The sequence below is a fragment of the Schistocerca serialis genome, chromosome 1 (assembly GCF_023864345.2).
Source record: "Schistocerca serialis cubense isolate TAMUIC-IGC-003099 chromosome 1, iqSchSeri2.2, whole genome shotgun sequence".
Classification (NCBI taxonomy): Eukaryota; Metazoa; Arthropoda; class Insecta; order Orthoptera; family Acrididae; genus Schistocerca; species Schistocerca serialis.
Window position 1 is genome coordinate 1,068,412,441 of NC_064638.1, and position 27,513 is coordinate 1,068,439,953.

Sequence of the window (27,513 nt, forward strand, 5' to 3'; positions counted from 1 at the left end):
GAAACGGATGCATCATATTTGCGGACAAGCTTACCTTCGAGAAAGTCAAACTGGCTGTCTATCTTTGTTGTCGATGGCAATGGGCTTGGACAATGTACATCAAATACTTTGCTTAGATTTATTTTCTCCTCCGAAACTCTTGAAAGTCTTCATGAAGATAGAAGACAGAATTTCGTCCAGAATGAGAACGCAACAACCACAGGTATTTATTCTACGGGAAACATTTTGTAACTGATGTATTTCAATAACACGCCGACCGTCGGCACTTCATCTACCAACAGTGGATCTTCTTCTCTGTACGCGGAGAGCCGGCTGTACAAAGCGGCTGTCTACATCCAGACGCACGATCTCCAGTGAGAAACAACCCTTATACATGTTGTAGTGTAATACCCACTAATTCATCGCTTTCGCATTCAAAGAGCGAATCTAGCAATCGATCGGCAACCGATCCGTTGCTTCCAGAGAAATCTGCCTCACTAGAAAGCGAACTGTTTCTGTCTATTCGTGCCAATGTAAGATCCTCGTATTTCGTTTTTTGCGTAATTAAAAGATGGCGGCCTCGAAGTGTCATAAAATGCAAAAGAGAGTACTTAAGAGTACTGCACACAAACGAGCCCATTGCGTCAGATGTTAAAGATTTACGGAGAAGACCAAATTGAACTGTTTCACAATTAGCGCAAAAAAAGAAAGAAACCTGCAACAGCTCTGTGATATCATTACAAAACTCTAGTGCAATCTGACACTGACAGGCTGACCAGAAAACTGTTTGCACTTTATTTCACTTATACTTTACTCATACAACCTGTTGTCGGGCAAATCAACGCCGTCCGATGAATTATGCACTATTTTCCCCAAATCCGTGTTTTTTGTAAAATGAAGTATTCTAAACAATGAACAAAGATATCATTGTTCTCACAGACATGCCAGCAAGAACTCATATTAGTATTAAAATCTGCAAGGGCACACACTTATCACTATAAAGCAAAATCTATATTTACATACTTGGTATATGAAGTTATCCAGGAAATGCGACAATTCATTTCTCTGAGTGGGACATTAAATGTTGACTTTGCAGGAAGATTATCTATACTTATGAGTCCTGCATGCGGTCTGTTTGGACAACAGCAATACCTCTACAAGATGTCAGACAACGGATTTAGGGAATATTATTGCAGATGCTTGTAAACTCCTTGCAAGGTAATACAGACTAAATACACAGACCACCGAAATATTCCTGTTGCCATTTGAAAGAATAAAATCTCAACAGACTGCAAAATTCGTAGTTTCTGTGAACGAATAGTTTCATCTGACAATATAGTCTTGATCTGATAGTTTCCTGCTTCAAACGCCGCTGTCATAAATGACAATAGATTCATAACAACAAATCACTATATAATATTTAATCACATGCAGACCGACCAGAAGAAACTTTAAACTAACTTCAGTTGGGCGGACTATGCGGAAGACAGGAACTTGCTACTACGTTGGAGTTTCGAACTCAGAGACCAAAGTTCAACATCTAGGTAGTGAAGAAATAACTGATTCCATACTGAAGTTTTCAGACTACAGCAGAATGTGCACTAGTTTGAAACTTCCCGGCAGATCAAAACTCTATGTCGGACCAGGGTGCGCATCTCGGTCTTTAGTCTTTCTCGGGCACGTGCTCTACCGACTGAAAATATACATTTTCTTGTTTCTTTTAATATTAATCAGTTTACATTTATTTACTCAAACATATACCAGATGTGACTCACGTTTTCACCTTTGGTTTCCCTTTTGCCAGATAACGCCAAACGTTGCTAACATTTACTAACTGTCTCCTCACTTTTTATTGACACTCCGTGAGCTAGTAACGATCCGAGTCTGATATTCCCTGCTCCATATTGAACTTATCGGTTCCTTTTTTCTCTATTTATGAGTAGTCCGATACCGTTTCTTGTCGTATTTGCGCAGTTCACGAATTTTGCAGGGGAGCTTCGTTTTTCACTGCATTCATCCCGTTATTACTATTTATTTATTCTTTTCGATGACTGTGAGCGCGTTCGGTATGTTTTGAACGCAAATCTACGAAAACTCTGAAAAGTTAGTCATTCTGGTACATGGGTAGTTAACTTAAGCAGATGAAGTCAAATTGGATTTTAAAAATATCAACAAATTCTATTTCACAGTTGTTGTTGTGGTCTTCAGTCCAGAGACTGGTTTCATGCAGCTCTCCATGCTACTCTATCCTGTGCAAGCTTCTTCATCTCCCAGTACTTACTGTAACATACATCCTTCTGAATCTGTTTAGTATATTCATCTATTGGTCTCCCTCTACGATTTTTATCCTCCACGCTGCCCTCCAGTACTAAATTGGTGATCCCTTGATGCCTCTGAATATGTCCTACCAAGCGATCCCTTCTTCTAGTCAAGTTGTGCCACAAATTTCTCGTTTCTCCAATTCTATTCAGTACCTCCTCATTAGTTATGTGATCTACCCGTCTAATCTTCAGCATTCTTCTGTAGCACCACATTTCGAAAGCTTCTATTCTCTTCTTGTCTAAACTATTTACCGTCCACGTTTCACTTCCATACATGGCTACACTCCATACAAATACTTTCAGAAACGACTTCTTGACAATTGTTAACAAATTTCTCTTCTTCACAAACGCTTTTCTTGCCATTGCTAGTCTACATTTTATATCCTCTCTACTTCGACCATCATCAGTTATTTTGTCCCCCAAATAGCAAAACTCATTTACTACTTTAAACGTCTCATTTCCTAAACTAATTCCCGCAGCATTACCAGATTTAATTCGACTATATTCCATTATCCTCGTTTTGCTTTTGTTGATGTTCATCTTATACCCTCCTTTCAAGACACTGTTCATTCCGTTCAGCTGCCCTTCCCGGTCCTTTGCTGTCTCTGACAGAATTACAATGTCATCGGCGAACCTCAACGTTTTTATTTCTTCTCCATGGATTTTAATTCCTACTCCGAATTTTTCTTTTGTTTCCTTTACTGCTTGCTCAATATACAGATTGAATAACATCGGGGTCAGGCTACAACCCTGTCTCACTCCCTTCCCAACCACTGCTTCCCTTTCGTGTCCCTCGACTCTTAAAACTGCCAACTGGTTTCTGTACAAATTGTAAATAGCCTTTCGCTCCCTGTAATTTACCCCTGCCACCTTCAGAATTTGAAAGAGAGTATTCCAGTCAACATTGTGAAAAGCTTTCTCTAAGTCTACAAATGCTAGAAACGTAGGTTTGCCTTTCCTTAATCTATCTTCTAAGATAAGTCGTAGGGTCAGTATTGCCTCACGTGTTCCAACACTTCTACGGAATCCAAACTGATCTTCCCCGAGGTCGGCTTCTACCAGATTTTCCATTCGTATGTAAAGAATTCGTGTTAGTATTTTGCAGCCGTGGCTATTTCACAGTAACACATTAATTTCTGTATTTTAGTACTCACGACTCGCGTCAGAGTTTATATTTTTAAATCACTGCAGTTCCTTTGAAATTTATCTTTGGTATATGTGTAGCTTTATGCGTATGTTAGCGCCATATATCAAGAGAAAAGTTGTAATAAATCGTGGTTGTGAGATAGTCACGTTACGAGCAGTTTTGCAAACAATCTGTTTTAAGCCGTTGCGTTGTAGACAGGAGTGGACACAGAATCTGTGGTCAGTGTCGGACGTGCACGAGTTATTTAAGAACAGAATAAACAACCAAGAAGAAACGCGTGTTTTAATCTTTACATCACAATCATAACGTCAACAGAAGAAATGTCCCCTGGACGACGTTACCGAAGATAAGTAATCATCAATGTTTCATATAATCATTCTCTTACTCTGATTTACTAACAGTGCAAAATTAACGGCGATTCACTACAATTACATTAACATTATTATTTATGATAGTCATGCCGGTTGTGTGAGGCGGTTATAATTTAATGCCACAAAACCTGATATGAGAGCACTGCATGTCTTGGCTTCAGATTTTATAAAGACCCTTTTGGTGTACCTTAGCTATCTTAATTGAAGTAGGAGGTCAAAATACCTCAGATCAGTATCTAAAAACGAACACACACCGTCCGAACAGGCCTTGGAGGCCCAACGCTGCCTAACGGCCGCCATGTTACCCTCAGCCCTTACGCGTCACTGCATGCGAATACAGAGGAGCATGTGGTCAGCACGCTCTCCCGGCCGTTGTCAGTTTTCGCGGCCGGTGTCGAATTCAAATACCTAGATTAGCACAAAAGACGATATTTTAATTGATGTAAGTTAAGTAAAATATCGACGCGATGCGGACTTTGATTACTTTTCATACGAACTATCTTGGCAAATTATGATGCGACATATATAAGACTCGTACACAATGCTAATGTTTGATACACATGACAACGAGATACCAGTTACCTTTGTTTTTCCAATATTACGGTAACGCCACAGATTTGATCAGTAGATCGACTAATTAATGATGAGGTACTGAACCGAATAGGGGATAAAAGAAGTTCGTGGCAGACCCCAACTAAAAGAAGGGGTCCGTTGGCAGGATACATCTTGGTGCATCAAGGAATTGCCATTGTGGCAGTTATTCAGATATGAGCAGGTTGGTATACAACAGAGTAGCGTGGAGAGCTTTATCAAACCAGTCTTCGGAATGAAGATCATCCCAACAACAATATAATGATCTTTATTTTAACATATATTTCCAGCACTTACTCCTCAAGTCCCCTGCGTCAATCATCATCTTACAGTCATGATTTTTCTGAATTAAGATTCATTATTGTAAGGGATCCGCTTCCGTAATATTAATCACGGAAATTTAAAATTGGTGCTCAGATTTAGTTAACAATTCATTAAACATTAATTATTTAAAAACCATGTGTTCAGTATGACGTATAGCTCGGTTGACGCTTGAACGGTGAAGTCAAGGGAGGCAGTTTTAAAAGGATTAGCTTCGGCTGAAGTACCTGGCTAGTTGAAGTTTGAAAAACGATGTGAGCGAGGCGTGTTACTCATGTAGTGTCATTGTGAACGTGCAAAAGCGATCTTGACCTGGCAATACTGATCATACTGTGTCACTGCTAACGTTTCTTTATTTAGAAATGGTAAATAAATATACAGTCTTACGCAAAATCATTTATTTTGCTCGTTGGTAATACAACGAAACAGAACGCAAATCCAGCAGATAATCCAAGGACGTGCAGTTCTAGACAAGACAACGAGGCTATATAGTAGAAGATAGTCATGGTTTTCACGGAAGTCGTGCTGATTTGACGATCTAACCTGTTAATGAATTGCACAGTTAACCGATGTAGATTTGGTACATCGCAATGCAGAGCGAGAAAACCTACACAGGACAGTACACTCTTACAATATACAGGTCGGTTCGTCGGAAAGGCACCTTGTTGATCACATAGAGGCGAAGCCAAGGCAATTTCGTAGATTTTCGACACTGACACATCTTAAATTTTTGACAGTGAAAATCATGCATACAACTGTCGCTGATGTAATGCCCAAACCGAACACAGCGAAACTAATAACATAAAATGAAACTAGGCAAGGGCCTGGGATCGAGTATCTGCACGGCACACAACACAAATCTGTTAGGAATTTTCAAGGATTTGAAATTTACTTCCCTGTAACGAACAGCTTTAATTTGAACAGTTTATGTGTGACTAATCTCAATAAGGAATTGACGTCGGAGTTCGAAGTCCAATCGACGTCTAGGTTATAAGAAACTTTCCAAACTAAACTAAGAGATGCACACGAAAATTTCGGTGAATCGTCTCGGAAAATGAAGGAACAAGAGTTACAAACAAAATATCTTTACTGGCCTTTAAAGTAATCACCATTAAGTATAACACACTTTTGAAATTGGTTGCAAAGCTTTTGGAAACTGTCAGCAAATGCTTCTTGTGGAATCGCTCGAACCACAGTGGTCACGCGTTTTCGGTTATCCGCGTAATTACAGAAGACGACACCTAGGTCTGCCAATACGATTCAGAGACCGAGCGGCTGTCAGTGGCATGGTGTTCATCGGCTTCCTCACCTCCCATAACAAGTCAGCTGACAAAATCCAACATTAGAACGATGTTGATCACCTTTTTCGGCAGTTCGGCAAGGAAGGCGGTATAGACCATGCAACTGACTCGTTTGTTCCCCAGAGCTACCAAGTCTCCTGTAATGATGTGGATATCCAGTAAGATGTGACCACGATGCTTCGAGCGATTTCACAAGAAGCGTTTACTGGTAGCTTCCAACAGCGTTGCAATCGATATCAGATGTGTGTTGTAGCTACAGGTGATTACTTAGAAGGCCAGTAAAGGTATTTCCTTAATTTGTTTGAGACCATTCGCAGAACTTTTCAGACGCACCTTGTATTTCAGGAAAACTGTGTTTTAATTAAAGACTAACGCGAAGTATCGTCTTCAAGCTCGTTAAGCTTGTGTTTTTAGCTTGAGGATGACCACTGGCCGGTCGAAACCGTATGTACCTCCTGGCTATAATTAAAGTGCAGCTGTTCACCAATGTCCAGTGTGCGCTGTAACTATGGTATGGCGGCGAAATTTGGTAGATACTCTAATGCGTCAGTGCAGAACCAATTTACTCTTGAAAAAAAAATTAATTCCAAATCTGGCATTGTGAATAGAAGAAAGACGTATAGAAATATTTGCATGTGTAGTGGATCAGGAACGGGACGAGGACAGAAAAGGTCGAAAAAGTGAGAGAGACATAATGCTGATTTTATTATTACCCGCCGCTTACACAATTTGTGTAATATGAGCAACTCAGTCGTCGATGAAACTGTACAGCACCGGATTTGCACCTGGTGACCAAAATTGGAACTAATTTTTTCCAGCGTAAAGCGGTTCCGCATTAATGCAGGAGCATACCTACCAAGTTTCGCTGCCATACGATAATTACAGCCCACACTGCACCTCCGTGAGTAGCTGCACTTAAATTATAACCGCCTGGTATATGTTAGTGTTTGAGGCAACCCTCCCGATTGCCATTAATTAGAAGCATTTTATGGTCAGGAGCTCGAAGTTCTGAGGAAACTGAATCCGAAGTCGTCAGACTTTCTGTCTTGGAATACGTTGATTTGAGAAACCCATGCGTATTTTGAATCATTATGATCAGGAATTTTTCGGACTACACGAGTTCGTGATATGATTACAATCCCCGTCTCCACATTCTACATTTCAAGTGTGACCTTCGTTTTTCTGGAGCTTCTTCTTCGGCAGCGTGTTGATGACTGTACCAACTTTATGAATGGAGTTAGATACGTCTGCAAAGTTGCCATTTCTGTCATGTGCAGTTCAACTTAGATTCGTGTCACACGTGGGACAAAGGAGGGCGTAAACAGCGGGCACAAATAAAGTACCGCATTTCGTCTCACCGTGGCAGTCGCTGTCGTCTCGCATTGCGTCGGAAATGCAACGTAGCGTGGCGCGGTCACCGGCTTGCGTCGCCAAGTTACGCAAAGGCTAAACGGCTTGCGCAGAGAGCGAACGTAATAGTACTACGGCGTCCGCTTCGCTCTCTGGCGAGTAGAAAGGGAAAACGGGCGGCTATTTTCTCTCTAGGCTAAGCACGTGACCGGTTGTTATGATGCACCTCCCCACCTTCCGCGCCAGCCAATGGCAGCGCGCGTCGCCGCGCAGGCCCCCTCCGCGCCTCTAGCGGCCAGCCGGCGAAACGGCGCTCGCGTCGCTGTACTCACGCACAGTCGGCTTGTAGAAGCGAAAGCGAGAGGAAGCGACTGTGATGTTCCACGCTGGATGCTGACTGTTTTCATTTCGCTGTCGGCAAGGAAGGTGAAACTGGAACCCTCGCTGCGACAGTGTGAATGGGCAGAGGCAGCTGATCTCACGAGATTCTAAGCTGACGATTGATTGTCGTTCTGACACCGTGGGAGAGCTGACGAGGAGGTGGAAGGAACGCTCAGTAGAATTGAGAGCCATAAGGAGAGGAGAAGCAGAAGGTGATAGCTGGAGCATGGCCCCTCGTAAGAACAATAACCACGGCGGGACCGGAGGCGGCGCCGGCGACTTGCAGGGGCTGAACGGCATCGACCCAGAGACCATCGAAAACCACGACGCCAATGTGACGCGCTGCTGTGTCCCCACCGGCGAGTGTCTAAGGGCCACCGCCACCAACAACAACGACAGTTCCATCAATTTGGAGGACTTGCGGGACTGCGTAAAGGTCACTTGTAACAATGATCACTGCACAGTGGGCCAGTACATGCACCGCGAATGCTTTGACGCTTGGGAGCAGACGGTGCTGACTTATCTGAAGACGTGCGGCCGAGCGCGTTCCTGGTCGGAAAGACAGCGCCACCAGAACCTGTGGACCAAGAAGGGGTACGATCTGGCCTTCAAGGCGTGCGGCTGCCTCTGCGGCCGCGGCCATCTGAAGAAGGACCTCGACTGGTCCCCGCCCATGCCAAACAACGCCGGCTGCCAAGACGACTTCGAGAAGAAGAAAAAGCGACGCAACCGCCAGAACACCCGCCCCTCGCTGGCGTCCTCTGCCAATGGACACCATCTACACGGCAACATAAATCTCAACAACAATAACAATAGTAACAACAACAATAATGTAAGAGGAGGCGCCGGCAGCGACGCCCAGAACATCGGCACCGTTCACCACGGTGAACTTCGGGGCAGGACTGGGTCGCTTTCTTCCAGCACTGGCTCCTCGTCGCCACCGACCTCCAGCGAGACGTCCGTCTCACCCGCCCACATCGGGCACAGCAGTTCCGGACATGGCGGTGGCAAGAAGAAGTCGAAGTTCGAGTTCTTCTCTGACAGGACCAGGTCAGTAGCACACATAGAATATGCTACCCTTGATGCTTTTATGCTGTTGGCTCTTTTTCGCTTCTGTATAATTTAGCCTGTACTCGAGTAATGGAGTTTTATAATTTTTACGCAGATAGCATGCTCGAAGATCATTGCTCAGTAATTTCAAGTGCTTTTCACACTTTGTGACCGCCGTATGCTTACCCTATTTCCATAATTACTCCTAGCAATTTATTAGGTTGCGGTTGCTCTTTAAAATTCTCATGGGTTCTGAGTTTTCGATATCTGTACATACATGTAAACAACCAAATTACTCTGGTATAGTTTTGGTTTAGGGGTTGAACAGACTTGCAGCACTGATCCAACCTCAGAACTAAGGCTAGAACTTGGCTAGAATGTGGTAGAGCCCCCAACCTCCCCTGCCTTGAAATCTTAGTGTGGTGTGACAGACTGACCTCGAGGTCTAGGTTAGGCCGGGACGTGACAACATCGTTGTGAAATTAGGTAGTACAAGTCTTCGAGGAACATTTTAGCGTGTTTCATATGCATATATTGTAGATAAAGCACAAAAATTGAAAGGCGAAACCACGTAATTTTTACCATATTCATCGTAATTTATTAGTATCGGTCGATTCTTACAGTCAACTGTAATATTATGCTACTCTTCAAAATCTTTAGAATTATTTAAACACTCGAGAAATATTGGTATTTCTTATCCTTTTACCTTGTTGACTGCGGTCTGAGTATAGCTCCATTTTCATATCGAAGCTTGTATCGGTACTTTCACGTTTGACAGTCTGCGCTTTTGTACTCGGAGCGCCATTAATGAGCATCCTCCGTAAATAAGGGCGGGAGACCGGATAGGAGACTGTATTAGAACTTTGCTACCCTTATCCGATGAGATGCACTGTGAGCAGGGGGCGTGGTGTGTGTAGTAACGAGTCGCCGAGTGGGGTGACCCACATCCCCCGCGTGACCTTGGGCGGCCATCCCGCACCAGCTGAGCGGCTCTCTGCTTCCCACCTTGACCTTGGCGCCTCTGCGCCACCCCAACCGGCGCCCTGCGCACGTTTCTTTGGGTTACCTCAGGAAAATCTGCTCTCGATTATTGCACCCTTCCTGAATGGAGTTTGCTTCAGCGCATGAGTAGTTGTTTGTCATTTCTAAAACATCGTGACGTCAAACGGCGGTAAGGTACGTGGCAATCTTAATTCCATTAATATTCAGCAACATCGTTTCCAGCTTAATTCCTTTACATCGGTCGCATTTCCGGAACATAATTTCCATTACTGCAAACCCATCCTTTAAAAGAAAGACATGCAATTCATCACCTGTCAGTTTGTGAAACGACAAATTGAAGTTGAGAACCAGAAACTGATGTTAATGAAACCAAAGTAGCGTTATAGTTCTTGAAAATAGTGTTCTTACTCTGGATGATGTAAAGGAAATTACTGGAGACTGTGTTTCTGTCGTTAAGAAATGACGTTTTGTTGAGATGACTGCACTGGTCCACGTTATAAATTCACAGTACTCCCAGAGAAAGACGAAAATATCCATTGACAACGTAAAGCATGCATATGCCACAACGTGAAAGAATTCTTAAGAGCTATACAAAGTAAGATAAATGTTAAAACTACAAAGTAGGATATTTACGAATCATATTACTCTTTCTTTCTCTGGGTATAATGGTCAGAGTTCGTAGCATATAATTGCCGGAAAGCCCACATTTTCCTTATGTTCTTATTCCACATGGTATTTACTGTAAAAAAATTTCTTGTAATTTTTTTGTACCCTCGGTCTTTTCATCACTTTTCCATAAAAACCATATGCCACTGTTATTTCCCCCTTTCAACGTTGGCAGAAAGCAACTAAACTCAAATTTTTGTTATCTGCTTGCAAAGTTGATTACTGTCTTTGGTGTGAAATGTTACGCCGGTAATATGTGCTGCAACGTAATTAGGGGATGTATTTCTGTTTCCAACATAGTAATTTATTTGTTTTATACAAAGCCTTTGTAAGAGTCTGTTTACGGTAACAGAATGTAATAATGGTCTTCTAAGGCTGCTTGGAATTGTTCGAGTCAAAGAATAAAGCAAACATATTGGTGCTTGGTAATTATTCTTTGCCAGTCGAACTTCCCACAATTCAAAGCTGAATTAGAAGTCAAATTAGCATACGCATTCACTAAAGTGATTGTTCTCAGACGAATACTCTAATATTACCAGTAGATTTGTTCGTGTAATGAACGCAAAATGTGTGTACAACAATTAGCTGTAACGGTCTCGCATGCTGTGACTGTTGGGCCGATCGCCTTTAAAATGGGCTGCACGAAACGTACTACGTTCGACATCAGACGCTGTGAGTTCTTCACTCCGATTATGATGTGAGTACATAGTATAATTAAACATTCAGATTTTGCGAAATTGCTGCAGTAAATCACTGAAAGGAACGGTGCTGTATGTGCAGTTATGTACCTGTCTCGTAAAGTTATAATTTCGAAATGTAGTTTGCTGTTAGCTTGTTATTGAATTGCAGATGTAAAAATAAATGTCATATAATGTCCATTGTCTTGCTTCACTGTATCTTTATTTTCTCAAGCTGCCTATGCTCATTTCTTTTCTGTTCGTGAATGTTTTATTCCTACTTTATAATAAGTTGGCGTTTCCTGTCAGCGTGTCAGTTTCATATGAGCGTTTAAAGATTCACAATTTGTTCGAGATATTTGCGTTTATCGCCCAGCAACATCAATTCATTTTCATTATTGTTTATTTTAAGCAGCTAGTAGAATTGTGGTACCGGAAGTAATTGGTCTGGTTATACCATGTTTGCAGTCATTGCAGCTGGTACAAAAATACTTTTTGTTACTTCAAATTGTGTTTTTGTAGTTTCTTATCGCAGCTCCCTTGTAGTTGATAAGGTCAAAGAGATAAAATCTTTACGTAGTGAGGGGTGTGAACTTTAATAACGTAGTCAAGGCTTCAAATTTACTGAATACGTTGAGTTTTATAATTAACTCACGCAGTAGATTTAAAAGCTACAATGGGCACTGATTGATATGAGATTACGTGTTATTCTTTTTCTAGAAAATAATATTTTGCTTTTATGTGTTATGCATAATGTTCCATCTACTGTTTTTCGAAACTAGGTATTCTAATTTTATGTGCCTTTTGACCATATTGCTCAAACCACAGGTCTTATGATGTGTGTTATTTATAGTTACCCAGGCAATTTGAAATATAAATCGAAATCAACGTTGCACAGCTTTTTAAATGTTTCGCTGTTTTTCTGCAGCTATACGTAAAGCCAAAAACTTAGGGCTAGTTCATCGTCGTTTGTGTATGTGTCGTTGTATAACTTATGTGGATGATACGAATGAAGTTAATATTCATTGCAGCTGCCATCGTACAGTCCATTCTTAGACTTGTCTTTACCAAAATTTAATATCATAGTCTGTTGCGTAGTCCACTGAGTACACAGTGACCCACCGTAATTACCTCGTGTTGCATCTTTCCATTTTCTTCCCCAAGAATATTTCGTAGACATTATATCACCAACAAAACTGAGATCCTATTCCATGTTAATTAATCTTCTTGTGGTGTCTTCACTTGAGCATTCTTACCCTCGCTTAACGTGTCGTGGTGTTCTTCTATGTTGTGCAAGGACATTAATTGGTATGAGCCATTCTTGGCTTCACTTCTGTGCCACAGGATGAAATTCACTTTCATCTTCTTCATTTCATATAATAATATTAAGTATTTGACATTGGTGTCAATAAAATTTCAAGGATGTAATGTCTTCGAGAATATAATTCAGGCCCGCATCTCGTGGTCGTGCGGTAGCGTTCTCGCTTCCCACGCCCGGGTTCCCGGGTTCGATTCCCGGCGGGGTCAGGGATTTTCTCTGCCTCGTGATGGCTGGGTGTTGTGTGCTGTCCTTAGGTTAGTTAGGTTTAAGTAGTTCTAAGTTCTAGGGGACTGATGACCATAGATGTTAAGTCCCATAGTGCTCAGAGCCATTTGAACCAATATAATTCAGGAGAACGAACATAGATGAAGTCAAGAGAGGAAGTACGACAGTTAGAATGTACTCTAGTTATTAGCCCTACTGCTGTATGGAACTGATTTTAAATCCTGAGTAAATGTACGTATGATCCTCTATTAAAGGTAAGTACTGAGTAATGATGCGGTACTACTGACATCCTTCTAACAATAAAGGTGAGTTCTTGTCAATCTTGTGAATGTTTCTATCGTTTATGCTTGTATTAGATAGTGGTAAATGTACACGTACATAAGGTAAAATACGTAGGTGAGTAATTATGCTTGAGTTACAATATATAAATTATGTGGAAAAGGCTGATGACTCTCAGAATTTTGTTAGTGGTCAGCGGGGAAAGTAGAGCAGATGATACATGACAAGGCCCTTGATTTTTATGGTAAGTCCTAAAAGAGAAAACAAAGTGTAAGAAATTTGTTGTATGTAACTTGTACGCGGATGAGTAGGGAGATCAAAACTGTAATGTTCGGATACAGTATTACTAGAGTCCTGCTTTAGTGTGTCTTGTCATTCAAGTACCTGGCCGTAACGTTGCAAAACGATACGTGGTGGAACGAGCATGTGGGACCTGCGGTAGGGAAGGCGAATTGTCGACTTCGGTTTATTGGAAGAAATTTAGGAAGGAATGGATCACCTGTAAAGGAGACCGCATATACGACGCTGGTGCGACCTGTTCGTGAGTACTGCTGGCGTGTTTGGGATTAGGACCAGGCCGGATTGAAGGAAGACATCGCCGGCCGGTGTGGCCGAGCGGTTGTAGGCGCTACGGTCGCAGGTTCTAAATCTGCCTCGGGCATGGATGTGTGTGATGTCCTCAGGTTAATTAGGTTTAAGTACTTCTAAGTCCTAGGGGACTGATGACCTCAGCTGTTAAGTCCCATAGTGCTCAGAGCCATTTGAAGGAAGACATGGATGCATTTCAGAGGCGAGCTACTATAATCCGTTCATCATAAGAATAAACCGGATGTAAACATTGCACTAAGTATTCTTCCGAGTTTGCTGGAACCGCACTGGATTTCCATTCCACGCGGGATTCAAAAATGGTTAACTGCTGTGGTCATCAGGAATCGCACGGCCACTCCGGCCGGCCACGCGGGATTGCCGCCAAGCTGTCTCTAGTACTGTCAAGTACGATGATAATAAGGGTACGTTTTGTGCTGTGCATTCCGCGATCATCGACTTAGCGATAATACGGAAGAACAGCTTTACCGGCGCATTTTAACTTGGACAGCTCTGACCGGTCAGTTGGTACAGCTAGCCGGCAGTTCACACCTAAAAAGAGTCGAGCAGAGGAGCAATACAGCTTCGATTGCCATTTAATTTAATTTTTAAGCAGAATGAAATAATACACTGCAAATTTTCCGCAATACGCTCCTTAGACGACTAGACGAAAACCGCAACACTTCATCGTTTTTAGCTAATGTACTATTGTAATTGAAAACAACAATGATGAAAATTCCTTTACTTAACCACAGGGTAATTTTTCTGCATAAACTGTGTTTAACGTAAGAGAGTGTTGAAGTATTTCACCGTACAGTTAAATTTTGAAGCCACCGAAGGTATTACGTAGTCAGTCGTCCGGTAATATCATAGTTCCTTCCTTATCCGAATGCAAGAAATACATTTCAGTTCTGGAAGTGTCATCTGCTACGTTGATAACGAGCAAATGTAAAACTGCAGCATTTGTATGATGTGCTCGATGCTGTGAGAATGATTGTTTATCATGTTTCTGCGATACGTGGTACAAAACAATGGACATAGTCCAAATAAAGAGGATTTGATTTTTCATTTTTTGCCTTAAATTGTTTTGTTTTCTTAATTTAAACAACTTTTATGAACAGTCTTTCATAAACACATCGATGATTAAGAATTTGTATTTGAAATGGAAACAGGAATTTCGCGTCCAGTATGTAATTAGGATCAAGAAGACGTGCATTATTCATAAAAAATAATGATGAATTTTAAAATTACGAGATGTAGGTATTTCAGATTGAACGAGGAAAAAACGATACTGGGGAGATTTGAACCAACGCACGAATAACCGCTCCACATTCCATTACGCTACCGACTGCACTCTACGTTCAATGTGGGTTTGTTTACCAACTGCAGTGTATACAACTCTGGGAAAACTTCAAAGCCGAGCATCTCCGAAAATTTATGAAAAACTTTAAGAACAGCCTATTTCTCGGCGCTTTTTAACCGTGTTCCACGCGCGTGGGTCACTGCGGAACAGAAAGCAGCCTCAACCATTTTCATACTGGGCATTAACAGCGCGACAATCAGTACAACGCTGCAGAGGCTGTGACCACACGATTTTTGAAATAAAAACTACGTAGCTAAAGCGTGATTAAGAAGAATGTTGATGGCTGTCAATACATTTGAACATCCTAAAGTTTCATTTAACGTAACTTAGTAATAAGATATCTAATACTTAAGCACTGCCGTGAGCGTAACAACATCAGTGTACGTATGCTACGGCTTCTGACCAATCGTCGCGTCTGTGCTCGTTTACATCAGGTTTATTCGTATGATGAACGGATTATAGAATTGTTACCGGTATGTTCGAACAACACGTAAGTGTTACGGAGGTGCTTCGGGAATTCAAATGGGAATCCCTGGAGCAAAGGCAACGTTCTTTTCGAGAAACACTGTTGAGAGAATTTAGAGAAACAGCATTTGAAACTGCCAAACGATTCTTCTGCCGCCAACATACATTGCACCTAAGGACCCCGAAGATAAGATACGGGAAATTAGGGCTCGTACGGAGGTATACAGAGAGTCGTTTTTCCCTTGCTCTATTTGAGAGCGGAACAGGAAAGGAAATGACAGATAGTGGTACAGGGTGCCCTCCGCCAAGCACCTTACGGTGGTTTGTGGAGTGTCTCTGTAGATATAGATATGCAGAAAATTAACAGATCGGTATGTGTTGTTAATGTAAATAATACACGACAGAGATTTCTTGCTCATCATATTCTGCAGGTCAAGCTTTATCTTTTAGTCTGTCCCTTGTGTCTGCCCCTTTCCTTACATCCAGTATTAATCCTTGACAAATGTTCGTTATAGATTTTTCATGCTAAGTTTATTTCATGTGGGTATTATCTTCGTCTTTTACATTTAGTTGTTTTAAGTATTTATTTCAAGTCCCATGTTGCACATTTTTCAGTTTCGTAGAGCAGCTTAATCCGTGCAAAATATTTAGCAAAACCCTTTGCTCTCTTGATGTTCTTGCGTTTGCTTGTTAAGAGAATACCCTTGCTCAAAAACAGGGTTTAGGGTACCAGAGTATTACTTTCCAGAGCGCATTAGTTGCCTTCGTACAGATACTTCCGCAATAGCAATACTTTTTCGCCTTTCCAAATTAGATCATTCTTAGACTCTCTCTCTCTTTTTTTCCATCAGACTACTGACTGGTTTGATGCGGCCCGCCACCATTTCCTTTCTTGTGCTAACCTCTTCATCTCAGAGTAGCACTTGCAACCTACGTCCTCAATTATTTGCTTGACGTATCCCAATCTCTGTCTTCCTCTACAGTTTTTGCCCTCTACAGCTCCCTCTAGTACCATGGAAGTCATTCCCTCATGTCTTAGCAGATGTCCTATCATCCTGTCCCTTCTCCTTATCAGTGTTTTCCACATATTCCTTTCCTCTCTGATTCTGCGTAGAACCTCCTCATTCCTTACCTTATCAGTCCACCTAATTTTCAACATTCGTCTATAGCACCACATCTCAAATGCTTCGATTCTCTTCTGTTCCGGTTTTCCCACAGGCCATGTTTCACTACCATACAATGCTGTACTGCAGACGTACATCCTCAGAAATTTCTTCCTCAAATTAAGGCCTGTATTTGATATTAGTAGACTTCTCTTGGCCAGAAATGCCTTTTTTGCCATAGCGAGTCTGCTTTTGATGTCCTCCTTGCTCCGTCCGTCATTGGTTATTTTACTGCCTAGGTAGCAGAATTCCTTAACTTCATTGACTTCGTGACCATCAATCCTGATGTTAAGTTTCTCGCTGTTCTTATTTCTACTACTTCTCATTACCTTCGTCTTTCTCCGATTTACTCTCAAACCATACTGTGTACTCATTAGACTGTTCATTCCGTTCAGCAGATCATTTAATTCTTCTTCACTTTCACTCAGGATAGCAATGTCATCAGCGAATCGTATCATTGTTATCCTTTCACGTTGTATTTTAATTCCACTCCTGAACCTTTCTTTTATTTCCATCATTGCTTCCTCGATGTACAGATTGAAGAGAAGGGGCGAAAGGCTACAGCCTTGTCTTACACCCTTCTTAATACGAGCACTTCGTTCTTGATCGTCCACTCTTATTATTCCCTCTTGGTTGTTGTACATATTGTATATGACCCGTCTCTCCCTATAGCTTACCCCTACTTTTTTCAGAATCTCTAACAGCTTGCACCATTTGATATTGTCGAACGCTTTTTCCAGGTCGACAAATCCTATGAAAGTGTCTTGATTTTTCTTTAGCCTTGCTTCCATTATTAGCCGTAACGTCAGAATTGCCTCTCTCGTCCCTTTACTTTTCCTAAAGCCAAACTGATCTTCACCTAGCGCATTCACAATTTTCTTTTCCATTCTTCTGTATATTATTCTTGTAAGCAGCTTCGATGCATGAGCTGTCAAGCTGATTGTGCGATAATTCTCGCACTTGTCAGCTCTTGCCGTCTTCGGAATTGTGTGGATGATGCTTTTCCGAAAGTCAGGTGGTATATCGCCAGACTCATATATTCTATACACCAACGTGAATAGTCGTTTTGTTGCCACTTCCCCCAGTGATTTTAGAAATTCTGATGGAATGTTATCTATCCCTTCTGCCTTATTTGACCGTAAGTCCTCCAAAGCTCTTTTAAATTCCGATTCTAATACTGGATCCCCTATCTTTTGTAAATCGACTCCTGTTTCTTCTTCTATCACATCAGACAAATCTTCACCCTCACAGAGGCTTTCAATGTATTCTTTCCACCTATCTTCTCTCTCCTCTGCATTTAACAGTGGAATTCCCGTTGCACTCTTAATGTTACCACCGTTGCTTTTAATGTCACTAAAGGTTGTTTTAACTTTCCCGTATGCTGAGTCTGTCCTTCCGACAATCATATCTTTTTCGATGTCTTCACATTTTTCCTGCAGCCATTTCGTCTTAGCTTCCCTGCACTTCCTATTTATTTCATTCCTCAGCGACTTGTATTTCTGTATTCCTGATTTTCCCGGAACATGTTTGTACTTCCTCCTTTCATCAATCAACTGAAGTATTTCTTCTGTTACCCATGGTTTCTTCGCAGCTACCCTCTTTGTACCTATGTTTTCCTTCCCAACTTTTGTGATGGCCCTTTTTAGAAATGTCCATTCCTCTTCAACTGTACTGCCTACTGCGCTATTCCTTATTGCTGTATCTATAGCGTTAGAGAACTTCAAACGTATCTCGTCATTCCTTAATACTTCCGTATCCCACTTCTTTGCGTATTGATTCTTCCTGACTAATGTCTTGAACTTCAGCCTACTCTTCATCACAACTATATTGTGATCTGAGTCTATATTTGCTCGTGGGTACGCCTTACAATCCAGTATCTGATTTCGGAATCTCTGTCTGACCATGATGTATCTAATTGAAATCTTCCCGTATCTCCCGGCCTTTTCCAAGTAAATCTCCTCCTCTTGTGATTCTTGAACAGGGTATTCGCTTTTACTAGATGAAACTTGTTACAGAACTCAATTAGTCTTTCTCCTCTTTCATTCCTTGTCCCAAGCCCATATTCTCCTGTAACCTTTTCTTCTACTCCTTCCCGTACAACTGCATTCCAGTCGCCCATGACTATTAGATTTTCGTCCCCCTTTACATACTGCATTACCCTTTCAATATCCTCATACACTTTCTCTATCTGTTCATCTTCAGCTTGCGACGTCGGCGTGTATACCTGAACTATCGTTGTCGGTGTTGGTTTGCTGTCGATTCTGATTAGAACAACCCGGTCACTGAACTGTTCACAGTAACACACCCTCTGCCCTACCTTCCTATTCATAACGAATCCTACACCTGTTACACCATTTTCTGCTGCTGTTGATATTACCCGATACTCATCTGACCAGAAATCCTAGTCTTCCTTCCACTTCACTTCACTGACCCCTACTATATCTAGATTGAGCTTTTGCATTTCCCTTTTCAGATTTTCTAGTTTCCCTACCACGTTCAAGCTTCTGACATTCCACGCCCCGACTCGTAGAACGTTATCCTTTCGTTGATTATTCAATCTTTTTCTCATGGTAACCTCCCCCTTGGCAGTCCCCTCCCGGAGATCCGAATGGGGGACTATTCCGGAATCTTTTGCCAATGGAGAGATCAGCATGACATTTCTTCAATTACAGGCCACATGTCCTGTGGATACACGTTGCGTGTCTTTAATGCAGTGGTTTCCATTGCCTTCTGCATCCTCATGTCGTTGATCATTGCTGATTCTTCCGCCTTTAGGGACAATTTCCCACCCCTAGGACAAGAGAGTGCCCTGAACCTATATCCGCTCCTCCGCCCTCTTTGACAAGGCCGTTGGCAGAATGAGGCTGACTTCTAATGCCGGAAGTCTTCGGCATACGAAATATATATATATACCAGTTTCGCTGTCAAATTATTTGAGGCTGAATTGAAATACGTTTTCACTTATTTGTCCCCCTCTCTGGAATCTACAGAGCTCAAGCTATGGTTCGAAGTCTAGAGGACTGATGACCTCAGATGTTAAGTCCCATAGTGCATAGAGCCATTTTTTTGTGGTTCTTTATTAGAAAGGAAAAATACAGAAATTGTTTCGACGGGACAGCCTTTGTGATACCATTCTTGTCAGGGAACCCACAAATAGTGCATAGAGCCATTTTTTGTGGTTCTTTATTAGGAAGAAAAAAAAAACAGAATTTGTTTCGACGGGACAGCCTTTGTGACACCAATCCTGTCTGGGCACCTACAAATCCTCCATTTCTCATTGGTGTCTAATAATTTCAACGTATGATTATTTTTCATGTTTGTGTCGATTATGTTTCGGAGATTCTTGCTTTCTTGTGCTTCTAGTTGTTGTTACCATTATTTCTGATTCACTTACAGGTATGCTGCTGCATATGGGACTTCCGGATGAATGACGGCACAATAAGTAGTGTTTAATGTTACGACAGACACTAATCGTTTGTTATAAACATCTTTGGTAAAAACGTAGATCATTATCGCCTTGGTCATCGTTGACTTGGAGGCTCCTTTCTCATTGTGATGGGCTATTCATTACCCAAGAATTTAATTTTTTGTACCTGTATTATTTTCCCATGATTTACCAGAAATTATCTGTGTGTCGGCCTGATGTTATGAACTGTGGTACGCGAACAATATCTACATACCTGACGATTCTGCTTCCATATGAAATTGATTAATCTGTTTAGCTTGTGTGTCAAGAGAATCTGGAAACAGTGCAGGGTGAGCTGCGAAAGTTGGACATCCTAAGTTGGCCTCATCTACACATTCTCCACTAGGTCCATTGCGTCACTCGCTAATAATTTTTCTGTTGAACGTCGTTTAAGAGAGGATGTAGGTGCCTCTCTCACTCCAGTCTTACTTTCACAACTGTCCGTAATCCGTCACCGAAATGACACTGTGAAGACTTTGCTCAAATCAGTCTGTTGAATTATTGTTCTTGATTTATTTTCCAAACCAAGTTCTTTCAGAACTTAAAAGTCTCCACCATCTGCCATTCATAAGCATTCTATAGACAGCTCACCGCAATTATTTTACTGCATAGTTTAGTTAAGAAAAATGAATTGAAGGTTCATCATTTTCTGAAAACATATTCCCTCATTCGTTTTTGTTACTTTCCCAATTTTATAGCTATCAGAGTGTACAGGGATGAAAATCTGACGATAAGATCAGAGCAGGGTAGGATCAACTACGGTGGAAGTACCATAACGCCATTAATTAGTGATGATAATATGCCGTACTGCACCAACAGCACGGTAGTAAGGTAGGCATCAGGTGGTTGTGTAAGCTGTAACGTTGTCATCAATGAACAACAGCAAGGGAGCATGAAAGAATTTTCGTTTTAACAAGTACAGTAGGTCAGTAAATCTATATTACTGCGGACGACTAACCCAAGCCACGATCCCAGATGCAGGTTATATATCTAACGGCTTCTAAGGGCAAAACTTTAACTTTTATTTACAGTATTTCGTATAATTACTAACCGAATTTAAAATACTGTCATAACGTAACTCAGTAAGAGTACAATCGTACGAGGAGATACCCTAAAAAAACTGAATTATTTTTCAAAAGCTATATATTTTCAGACTGTGTACAAAACAACTTTATCCTCTTCAAAATACTCTCTCCGGTACAACTAATGTCCGCCCCTGGTAGCTGAGTGGTCAGCGCGACGGACTGTCATACCTAACGACCCGGGTTCGATTCCCGGGTGGGTCGGAGATTTTCTCCGCTCAGGGACTGTGTGTTGTGTTGTTCTTATCATCAGCATTTCATCCCCATCGACACGCAAGTCGCCGAAGTGGCGTCAAATCGAAAAACTTGCATCAGGAGAACGGTCTACCCGACGGCAGGCCCTAGCCATCCGGCATTTCCATTACAACTAACACATTTGTCCCACGGATGCTTCCACTATTCGAAACGTGTTTTGTAGTCATCATTAGAAATTACTTTCATCTCCTCCCTCGTTTTTTTCTTGACTTCTTCAGTGTTGTGAAATCGGTAGCCTTTTGTGGCCCTTTTCATGCGTGGAAATAAGGAAAAGTCGCCCGGAGCCAGGTCAGGCGAGTAAGCTGCGTGGGGCAGCGGAACCATCCTATTTTTGGCCAAAAATAATAGAGATGGCTGTGTGTGCAGGTGCATTGTCGTGGTGGAAGAAATCTCCTGTCTGCCACAAATAGGGTCTTTTTTGTCGAACACTGTTTGCGTAGTCTTCTTGTAATTTCCAAATAACAAGTTTGATTGACGGTCTGACTTGGGGGGAACCTATCCTGAATGAATTTTCGTCAGTTCAGGCAGTTGATGGATGTCCAGAACGAGCTTCGTCATCAATCTACATGTCGCCACTTATAAATCGAGCAAACCATTCGGACACTTGAGTTTTCCCCTTAGCGTCATCTTGGTAACCTGTTTGCAATATTAGAAGAGTTTCAGCAGCATTTTTACCGAGTAGAAAACAATATTTCACAGCTGCAGGTTGTTCACTTTAAGTTGCCATCATAAAAAAACGAAACAAGAAGAGGGCTAGCAAAAGCAACCACTGCAGATTGATAGAACAAGCCAGGTCGACAACATAGGCGACACTGAACAGGCAATGAGTTGCGTCATGTACTACACGCCTACCGGAAGAAATGCGTACTTACACAAGCTCCGCCCAAGGCAAAGTTATTAAACTTTTTTTTTTGTAGAGTAATGCAAGTACTATAGTTAAAAACTGTATAAGCTTCGAAGCAGCGTAACTCATGGCCCGCAAATTACCCAGACTATCTTCATCCAGTATTTGAGAATGATAGCTCTTACCTACTTCCAGCAGCAAACTGTATATATGATTATATGATTTCAAACCATCAAAAAACCTATTCTCGCTGACGCCCTCCCCCGCCCCGTCCTGTCCCATAAAATGATGAAAGGAAGAATGTTTCTCACTTCCTACATTTTCGCTGTTCATGCAGTAGAACATCAGCACTAGGCATCGCGTTTTAATTTATTTAATTATGTTATTGTACGACGCACAGTTCAAGAAGATATGACGTCTTGATCATTTAGTTGCGTGACAAACTAGCTTTTGCTTAAAACGAAGATCAAATTATCCAGACGGAATTCATCTGGTGTTTCAGAATGAGAGCATATAGTAACTTTTTCTCACTTACACGCTTTAACGTCAGATCTTCAACACGTCAACTCATATGTAAGAGAACCAGACGTTTGAAGCTGTTTTATACATAGGAGTTCCATTTTTTAACGAACTGGAGGTGAATAGTTATCTTCTCACGAAATTCCAATCACCAACTTTCTCCTCCGAATGCGAAAATATTTTCTTGACACCGACCTACATTGGGCGGAACGATCACCACGATAGAATAAGGGAAATCAGCGCTCGTACGGTAAGATATAGCTGTTCATTCTTTCTGCGCGCTATACGAGATTGCAATAACAGAGAATTGTGAAGGTGGTTCGATGAACCCTCTGCCAGGCGCTTAACTGTGATTTGCAGGGTATCCATGTAGATGTAGATCTAGAATAGTTTACTGGTGTGAACTAAGACAATAGTGGAAAGAAAAACAGAAATTAAAGTTTGTGCACTTTTTTTTTTTTTTTTTTTTTTTTTTTTTTTTTTTTTTTTTTTTCAAATCACGATTTTTGCAGCAGATGCTTGAAGTTTGTGATTGGAACATCGCTACAGATTCGAACATCGCTACAAGGTTGATGAACAGCAAAAATGACGGGCACACCCTCTCGAAAATTCCTGGGACGAACTGGCTTCCCCTCGTCAATGATTGGCTGCCTTTGATGGCTGTAGTGCGTTTCCGATGTATGGTTATGCGTAAAATATTGCTGGATTTTACATTCGCTGACCTTATTATGAGGTAAGTTTTTCTCCACCCTGTGTATTTGTACAATTTTAACCCATTTCATGATAGTTACCTCAGTAAATAAAAAAAAAATGCTGCCGTGGATGTTGTGCCGCTTTCACCGGCAGTGCAGTTACGAGCGAAGTCGTGCTCCCTTTCGGATTGGAGGACATCTGCGTAATCCCTCCGGGCGACTATCGCATTGCTGCACGAGAGTGCAAACACCCAAGCCTGGGATGGAAGACATTTTGCAAGTATAATGGCTGCGACGGCGCCATTGAAGCCGTCTGCTTGCGCAGATATACTGGCGCCAGTGTTGACTTGATCAGTAGCCAGCTGCTCAACAGCCGATGCCGCTGTTGACATAACGCACTATTAGCTGGTGCGCCCATCGCGTAGGATGGCCGCATTTATAAGGCCGGCGTTACGTAACGAGCGCGGCGTCCGACATAGTGACCAATGCAAAACAGGCGTCCTCTCCGCGTCCTGCCCCCCTTCCACAAGGCCGCCACCTGCATCACGTGTTGCCAACATTCATCCGTCTTGAGCTGCCAAACGGGCGCCTTTCTCCACTGTGCTGTCGACAAGTTCATTCTGTGAACATTAACGGATCATTTTGACAATGGGTTAATACTTGAGACAGCTTCGTTTTGGTAACTACGTCTTCTTCCTGACTGATTGTCGTGCAATACAGCGGGGTCAGCTCTTTCGGCTCTTTACCTCCAGGCGATCTGTGCTTGGTCAGTTTGAAGGCCCGCAACCTTGAGGTCTATATGGAGGGTATCTATGTTGCCTCGGTCTCTCATAAGGCCTTTTTCTTGTAAACTACTGGAAGTTACATACAGTTGCTACGAAATGACCACCACAAAAAACTAGTCCCAATAGGTCGTTTCCATCGTCGTTTCTCTAAAACTCACGTTTTGCTATTGTATCTTGGTGTTTTCGAAGTTCATTCCCGTACCACCGTAGACGGCTTTCCCTCGTTCTCTACTCCGTCCCGCCAGTGCATTTCTACATTGGTCACATAATGATGACGTGTTTGGCTAGATGTCCACCGAAGCATTTTCGTTTCGCCGGCCGGGGTGGCCAAGAGGTTCTAGGCGCTACAGTCTGGAACCGCGCGACCGCTAAGGTCGCAGGTTCCAATCCTGCCTCGGGCATGGATGTGTGTGATGTCCTTAGGTTAGTTAGATTTAAGTAAGTTCTAGGGGACTGATGACCTCAGCAGTTAAGTCCCATAGTGCTCAGAGCCATTTAGCCATTTTCGTTTCAATTACAGGAAATCGTTACTCAGCTTCCTTTGCTGTGGGTTGACATTCTGTGACGTACGAGACAACTGCGCGGATTGCAGGGTGAAATTTTTTACTTGAATCGGCCCCGGGATCTTTTTACGTGAAGCACACCAGACATTGTCCGCTGTTTAAACCATACATTGTTAACGCGGTTTGTGATTTTTTAGGAATGAGTGAGCCGCCGACTGTGATGTTTGAGCCAAAGTACTTGAAGATGTTTGCGTTTTGCAGATTAGTAGCGTAATTGTGTCTGTATGTTTGCATCTATTAACAGATATTCAGTTTATATTAAGGTGTAGTCTGAAATATTCAAGGCGCTTCTTCCATGCTTGGACTCACCGTCAAAGGTCGTTCTTGTCTTCATTAGCCCGTAAAACATCACCAGAATACAGCAGGGTCCCATGATTATGGAAAACAGAAGGTGTGAAACAGCAGATTCCTGATGGACACCACCAGAAACAGGAAACTCATCTGATACCTCAGGATCAGAATGTACTTAACTTTTAGGATTGTGGTACCCATTCGATTATACTCCGCAGGACAAACAATATGAGACGCCGCGGTACTCGATCAAAAAAGCCTTTTCCAGGTCCAGGAAAGGGAAGATGCTTAGACTTCTCACAGTGTTTCTCAATAAGTAAGCGAGATGCATAGGATAACATCAGTGGTGTCACGTATGAGCTGCTTCTGATGTTCTCCAAGATCATTATATATGATAAGAGGCGTACTGGGCGGTAGTACACTAATCTCCGTTTTGGAAAACGTACTCTATTTTTGCAATAATCTAGTAGATTTTTTATCTCCTTTCTACATACAACTAGTCGTTCCTTTTTTCGGTTCTTGCTTGCTGAGCACATCGCCATTCTTGCATTGGAAACATGCAATTATTAGTGTATGGTGAAGGAAAAGCTTATACACATTCTGTAAACAGATGACGAAGGTCAGTTATACATTCAGAGTAATCATATGGCATCATAGAATGAAATTTTCACTCTGTAGCGGAGTGTGCGCTGATATGAAACTTCCTGGCACATTAAAATTGTGGGCCGGACCGAGACTCGAACACGGGACCTTTGCCTTTCGCGGGCAAGTGCTCTACCAACTGAGCTACCCAAGCACGAATCACGCCCCGTCCTCACAGCTTTTAATTCCGCCAGTACCTTGTCTCCTACCTTCCAAACTTCACAGAAGCTCTCCTGCGAACATTGCAGAACTAGCACTCCTGGAAGAAAGGATATTGCGGAGACATAGCTTAGCCACAGCCTAGGGGTTGTTTCTAGAATGAAATTTTCACGCTATAGCGGAGTGTGCCCGCGAAAGGCAAAGGTCCCGAGTTCGAGTCTCGGTCCGACCCAAAGTTTTAATCTGCCGGGAAGTTTCATATGGCAACTTGCTTCCAGCTGTTGTGCACAGAATATTTAAAGTAGCGGTGTCTCGTTGTAAGGGACCACTCGGTAATTGAACAGGTGTCAAATTGCGAAGGAGGCGAACTTGGGGGCACTGTTTCTTGTATTACAATCTTACCAACGCCTGTGTTTCTTCGTTCGGCATCTGTTATCTTGTTTGCTCGATAAAGTCTGCAAACTCTAGACAGTACTGTAAAATTGGTTGCATTGAGTTTGTTTTACAGGTGTACCACAGAAGCTACGCAACAGTTCAGGTTGTCCGTTCGCCGTCTATTTCTTTGTTTCATGTATTCATTCCACTTCTTACTGCCCTCTTATGTATTTAAAAAAGTTGACAGGATGCGGAGTTTTGTCACTCTGTTGAACATTAACTAGCCTGCGTAACGTACTGAGTTCTGTTAGACTGAAGACACATCGTGAGGACAGATCTTTATTAATCTACATTTTTGTACTTTTAGAAAGCTATTCGAAAATCTTTTTTTCAAGATAATGATCTTCGACATTTTTGTTTTGGTCATTTGCTGACGAATCAAATTGGGCACTGATGCGCAGTTGTATATTTTTTCTGTTAAATCATTTTTGTTTACAAAGATTCCCGAACATACATGTTAAAACTAAGATAGAATGTATTAGTATCGTGTAATGTGTAATCGGTATTTTCCGTCGGTCCGTAGTCTACGTCTGAGGAACCCTTCTGATAATGTGGAAACTGACTATTCTTGTGTGTGTGTGTGTGTTTGTTTGTGTGTGTGTGTGTGTGTGTGTGTGTGTGTGAGAGAGAGAGAGAGAGAGAGAGAGAGAGAGAGAGAGAATTCCTAAAGGACCAAGCTGCTGAGGTCATCGGTCCCTAGTCTTACTACTTAAACTAACTTATGCTAAGGACAACACACACACCCATGCTCGAGGGAGGACCCGAACCTCCGGCGGGAGGGGCCGCACAATCCGTGACATGGCGCCTCAAACCACGCGGCTGATTATTCTTCCTCACTGTAAAATTGCCGTTTTCATTCCATCGTACGTCTCTTACCTAAGATATTGGGATGTATTAGATTTCAGTAACTAGACTGATTTATTACTGACATACTAGGAGGATACTGGTGCTTTTGGTTGACGTATGCCCTTTTTGGGCTGGACGTATAATCTTTTATTTTGAGCAACATGTCGTTATTGAGGACCAGCCAGTTAGCGAAGTAATGTCAGGCCGAAAAGTTTACACTACACCGTCTGCTGAATGTCACTGTATTGAAGAAAAGCTAAATAGTAATTTGTTTCCGTCGAGACCTTAGACGTGATAAACGGCATAGACATCTGACCAAAGCCCGCTAACGAAGTAGGGCTATAAAGAAACGTCCTTCGAGTGGAGAAGACCTGCC

At 42.1% G+C, this 27,513-nt stretch overlaps 1 protein-coding gene across 1 annotated transcript in view; it reads left to right on the forward strand.

The window, feature by feature from the left end:
- Positions 1–7,718: 7,718 nt before the first annotated feature.
- LOC126415797 (headcase protein-like) overlaps positions 7,719–27,513 on the forward strand; it is a 744,911-nt gene continuing 725,116 nt past the window's right edge. The window contains exon 1 of the mRNA XM_050083457.1: positions 7,719–8,812. Coding sequence (XP_049939414.1) covers positions 7,989–8,812 — 824 coding nt within the window. The 5' untranslated portion in view covers positions 7,719–7,988. The remainder of the gene's footprint in view (positions 8,813–27,513) is intronic.